At 39.6% G+C, this 5,090-nt stretch overlaps 1 protein-coding gene across 2 annotated transcripts; it reads left to right on the forward strand.

The window, feature by feature from the left end:
• The first annotated feature begins 1,827 nt into the window (after positions 1–1,827).
• On the forward strand, positions 1,828–4,476 carry LOC120160508 (SNF1-related protein kinase regulatory subunit gamma-1-like). 2 transcript variants are annotated; one of them, XM_039170920.1, is made up of 6 exons: positions 1,828–2,154; positions 2,530–2,702; positions 2,791–2,967; positions 3,073–3,348; positions 3,919–4,082; positions 4,171–4,476. In XM_039170920.1, the coding sequence occupies exons 1-6, from the start codon at positions 1,965–1,967 to the stop codon at positions 4,466–4,468; spliced, it is 1,278 nt and encodes a 425-aa protein (XP_039026851.1). In that variant the 5' UTR covers positions 1,828–1,964; the 3' UTR covers positions 4,469–4,476. The 2 variants fall into 2 exon arrangements, with proteins under 2 accessions (XP_039026851.1, XP_039026859.1); XM_039170928.1 differs by having other exon boundaries at positions 1,829–2,154; positions 4,203–4,399.
• Positions 4,477–5,090: the final 614 nt, after the last annotated feature.

Here is a 5,090-nt window from a genome sequence, read left to right on the forward strand (position 1 = left end):
ATCCGAGTAAAACCATCTTTCTTATTCAATAATCTCGTCAGGTCTTCCACGTGTAGATTCGGCCTCTCCAGCTCAGGAAAAACCCGGGATAACCATGATGGGCGGGTAATGTGTCTAGTGTACCAACCTACATCATCGTGTCCGAAGCGTAGACCGGTGATTAAGCAAAACTCCTCCCGCCCAAAACACGTATACGCCGGTGGAAAATCAAACCATATCTCTTCATCACGACGTTGTATAGTATCTGGTAGATCGCTAGTCATGGTTTGAAGAAACAGGTGTGTCAACATCGCATCTCCACCGGGATGTTGTACTTTCAGCCATGGCCCGAAGCAAGTATCCTCAAACATTTTTCTTTGTGCAGGTGAAAGCTTCGACGCAATTGTTTTGGCCAGGCTGACTTTATTTCTTAAGGTCAATTGAGCCGAATAAAAGTTCTACAAAAACAATAAACATACTAAGTTAGATATACCAAAAACTACACTGTGAAGATATACCAAAAACAATAATAAACATAAAGAGTAGTAGTTTATTCTTCAAACTTAAATTTGTAACACTGTGAATTTCTTATTTGTCTTTGTTTTTTGGTTGAAGTAATGCAATTCATTCAAGTTTCAATTTGCAGAAGAAGAATAGTTTCTGAAAATGAAAATCGCAACACGAAAATGACAATCGCAACGCGAATTTGACTATCGCAACGAGAGAATAAAATCGCGTTGCGATTTTGTCGTTGCGATTTTCATTTCGCGTTGCGATTCTCGGTTGATTTAATAAGCAATCTAAGTGAAATGGTTAATCTATTATTGAAATTACTAGTAAACTTATCATCAATTTCAATATGAAAAACCTAATAATAATGCAAAAATTTCAAAAAGAAAATAATTAAAAAAACTAACCCTCGGTGGTTGATTTGGTTGATTTTCCATTTCTGATTGTGAGGGTGGCTCTGAGAGATGTAGATAGACGGATTTCGCCGGAGATGGGGACGGATTTCGTCGGAGATGGGTGAGAGAGTGAGAGATGGAGATGAGACTGAGTTGTGATTTTAGGTTTTAGGTTATGAGTTGCGATTACGGGATATACTGTGGACGGTTCAGTGTTCCAATATATTAATATTCGTGTTTGAAATTTGAAAATAAAATACGCTTTGCGATACTAATGGCGCTTTGAAAATCGCATTACGATTATGTATTATCTCGTTGCGAAAGTCAGTATCGCGTTGCAAAAGTCAGTATCGTGTTGCGATTTTGTATTATCGCGTTGCGATAGTCAGTATCGCGTTGCGATTTTCCAAATATCGCGTTGCGATTTTCCAAATTCACATTGCGATTTACTTATTCGCATTGCGAATTGGGAAAATCGCAACGCGAAATTGGAAAATCGCATTGCGATAATCATAATCGCGTTGCGAATCTGGAAACTGATTTGCGATAATGGAGATCGCGTTGCGAATTAGCGATCGTAGTGCGATTTTGTTGGTCATTTTGACAAATCTAAAAAAAATTAGTTAAAATCGTATATTATATGAGATTTTTTGTCACGAGTATTTTCTCATTAAAAAAAACATGATAAAAACACTCCCTGTTTTCTTAGCTTGTAATAAATAAAACTCGACAAACCAGGATAAGCATTAGCCACCAGTACCCCTCCATATAAAAATCAAAGCTTTAAGCTTTGACCAAACCACCTTTTTTTATCATTGAGTTATCCCCACATCACCACCCGTACACGTGTCCCAACAGTATTAGACGAGAAGAAAGTTAACCGTAGGATTGGACGGTGTTTGTTGACTGTACCCTTTGGAAGTGTTGTTGAAAAGCAACCCTCTTTGTCATATGGTTTTTAATGTCAAAAACTGGTTAATGATCCGAGTAAGTTGTCAGCTTTGCTGAACCTATAGAAATAGAAAGGATCGCTTAAAATTAGAGTGAGTGAAGTTTGTTTTCGAGCTTTTTGTTGAAGAAATGGCTATGGCGAGTGTGCAACTGGGGAGACAAAGTAGCATACAAGATAGTCCGAGGAGTCCCGAAGCAAAGATTGGGATGCAAGTGGAGGATCTATGGGATGTTCAGGAACCTGAGCTTAGTCCTAATGACAAACTCAACGCTTGCTTTGAAAGCATCCCTGTTTCTGCTTTCCCTATCGCTCCTCAAGGTATGGATCCTTTGATCATTCACTCTTTGTTTTAGATCATGCTTTGATTGATCAAGAATTTGGGGTTTCTTCTTTTTTCTGGCTGGTGGATTTGAGCTATAAAGATGAAGAATTTGTTTGATTAACTATATGTTTTGAGGTCATCAATCGAGAGAATAGTATATTCGTGCTTAGGATTTTTTACACTTGAAATAATTTGTGTTGTGTTTATATTACACGGTTGACATGGGGAAAAACATGAGACAAGACGTGCTTTACATGGATTGTCTGGTCTAGTTCTTTCTTGGGGTGCCAACCATTTAAATAAGTTGGTCTAGCTTTTATGACTGTGATACATATATGATGGTCATATCTTTGTAATGTTTGTGTTTCCAGGGATTGAGATAAAATCGGATGCGAGTCTGGCCGATGCTGTTCAAATACTGGCCCAAAACAAGATCCTCAGCGCCCCCGTTGTCGATGTTGATGCTCCGGAAGATGCAACCTGGATGGACAGATACATTGGCATCGTAGAGTTTGCAGGAATTGCTGTATGGATTTTGCAACAGGTCAGGAAACAGAACCGCATACGATGAACTCTTTTCTCTATAAGTCTTTCATTTGGGAACCTAACAGTTTTGTTTTTTCCTTTTACAGTCGGAACCATCTTCGCCTAGAAGTCCATCGTCTCCAAGTGGAGCTGAGTCTGCTTTAGCTGCTAACGGAATGGCCTCTGCTGCAGGACTTGAGGCTTTAGGCCCTGATGGTGCTTCAATTACTTCTGGAGACTTTTTTGAGGCTCTAACGTCATCCGAGTTCTATAAAAACACCAAGGTGGTACTTCTAATCTCTATATCGGGAAGACAAAAACATCCGGTCATATCGAATTCTCTTAGTTTGGTAGTTGTTTATCGTATGTTAACTTGTGAGAGCATACAGGTTCGTGATATCTCCGGGTCGTTCCGCTGGGCACCATTCCTTGCTTTGCAGAATTCAAACACCTTTTTGACCATGTTGTTACTACTTTCTAAGTACAAAATGAAGAGTGTCCCTGTACTTGATCTGGGGGATGGAAAGATAGATAACATCATAACACAGTCGGCCGTCATTCACATGTTAGCGGAATGCACTGGACTTCACTGGTTAGAAAGCTGGGGAAGTAAGAAGCTTTCAGAGATTGGTCTTCCCACAATGTCCACCAAGGAAATTATCACTGTGAGTGACTGTTATCCGTCCGGTTTTCATTTCTAACAATTCGAGGTTTTTCATGGCCATTACTATTACTTGTATGAATATTGCACGCATGAGTCCCGAGTGTCCCGATAGCCAATGTACCCTCTCGGTCATACATCGTTATACATTTACTAATTATCATCTACAACCCACGTCTCCTAAGAGCATCAAGTTAAAAGCTTTATATAAGTTGTATGAAGCTCTAAATACGAGCTTTTAGTGAATCTCTCTATGGATGCGGCCCTCTATGGTGCAACTTAACGACTGAAAATTTTGTTTCTGTGTCAGCATCCTTTGGACAAAGTTTGGTATTTCATCCTTTAGCTGTTCGATTTTACTAGGTCAGACTTGACTTGATTATCGTTTAGATTTGCTAATCTCATTCTTTTTTCTTTTGATCGTCTCTAACTGTAACACAAGTATTGGTTCAGTACCTTAGGATCTGTATTTTTACAAATATTGAGGGTTAAGTAATGGCTGGCCACGACATGAGTGCATGTTCAGCTAAACCTATTCAATCAAGATGTTAACGAATCGCAATTTGTACTATAGGTATACGAAGATGAACCAGTGCTTCAAGCCTTTAAGTTGATGAGGAAAAAGAGAATCGGAGGCATACCGGTCATTGAACGCGGAGGGGGAAAGGCTATAGGTAACATAAGCCTTCGAGATGTACAGTTCCTTTTAACCGCACCTGATATCTACCGTGATTACAGGTTCGTAGTGGATTATGCTAAACTTGTGTATCGCATTAGATATGAATGCCTGTAAAGTGTTCTGAGTTAAAGTCCTTTTGATGCATAGATCAATCACGGCCCAGAACTTCCTAATAGTGGTTCGGAACTACTTGGAGAAACACGAGAAGAGATCGCCGATGTTGAGTGGTATGATAACTTGCAAGAGAGATGAAACAGTGAAGGACTTGATTCAGAAGCTCGACTCGGAGAAGATCCATAGGGTGTACGTCGTGGACGATGACGGGAACTTGGAAGGAGTAATCACGCTGAGAGACATCATTTCGAGGCTGGTACATGAACCGCCTGGATACTTTGGTGATTTCTTCGACGGTGTGTTGCCTTTACCAGAAAACAGCAGGGTCTAAAAGAGTAATCGATACAGGTTTAAGGCTTTTTCTTATCCAAAATTATTTGTGAATTTTCTGGTTTTTCATTTGCCTGTGTGTTGGGAGATGCAGATTTGCAACATAGGCGATACTTTGTGGTTAATTTTCTTCCAGGTTCTGTAAATTTTTGGTGTATTCAAGAACTCGATTTGGATGTGCTGTGTTGCAATCTAATAAGAGGAGCCATCTTCTTGGAATGAGTATACATACACACACATATATTTGATACAAAGGAGCCATGGGTTTGAGATTTCAAACTCCAGTTTTCACATAGTATTATTATTTTTTAAGATAGAATGTTAATTTATCCTAAACAAGCGACATGATATTATTTAATGACCCTTGTTATTCCTAAAAAGATAATTAATAACAGTTAAAACAAGGGAGATTTTTTCAATATATCATCGTCCACCGTTTTTTTTCCGATCAGGTACCGTTCAGACTATATTTCTCGATCTAACACCCTTTGCAGAAAGGCGTGCTTCCTGCAACGCGCTTAATGCTGATTTGACACCACGTGGGGTAAGACGAGTCCCATGAGGCGCGTCTTATACTGACATGGGATACACGTGTGTATAGCGCGACCCCTGGGGCACGCCTT

The sequence above is a fragment of the Hibiscus syriacus genome, unplaced genomic scaffold, assembly GCF_006381635.1.
Source record: "Hibiscus syriacus cultivar Baekdansim isolate YM2019G1 unplaced genomic scaffold, ASM638163v2 tig00002847_pilon, whole genome shotgun sequence".
Classification (NCBI taxonomy): domain Eukaryota; kingdom Viridiplantae; phylum Streptophyta; class Magnoliopsida; order Malvales; family Malvaceae; genus Hibiscus; species Hibiscus syriacus.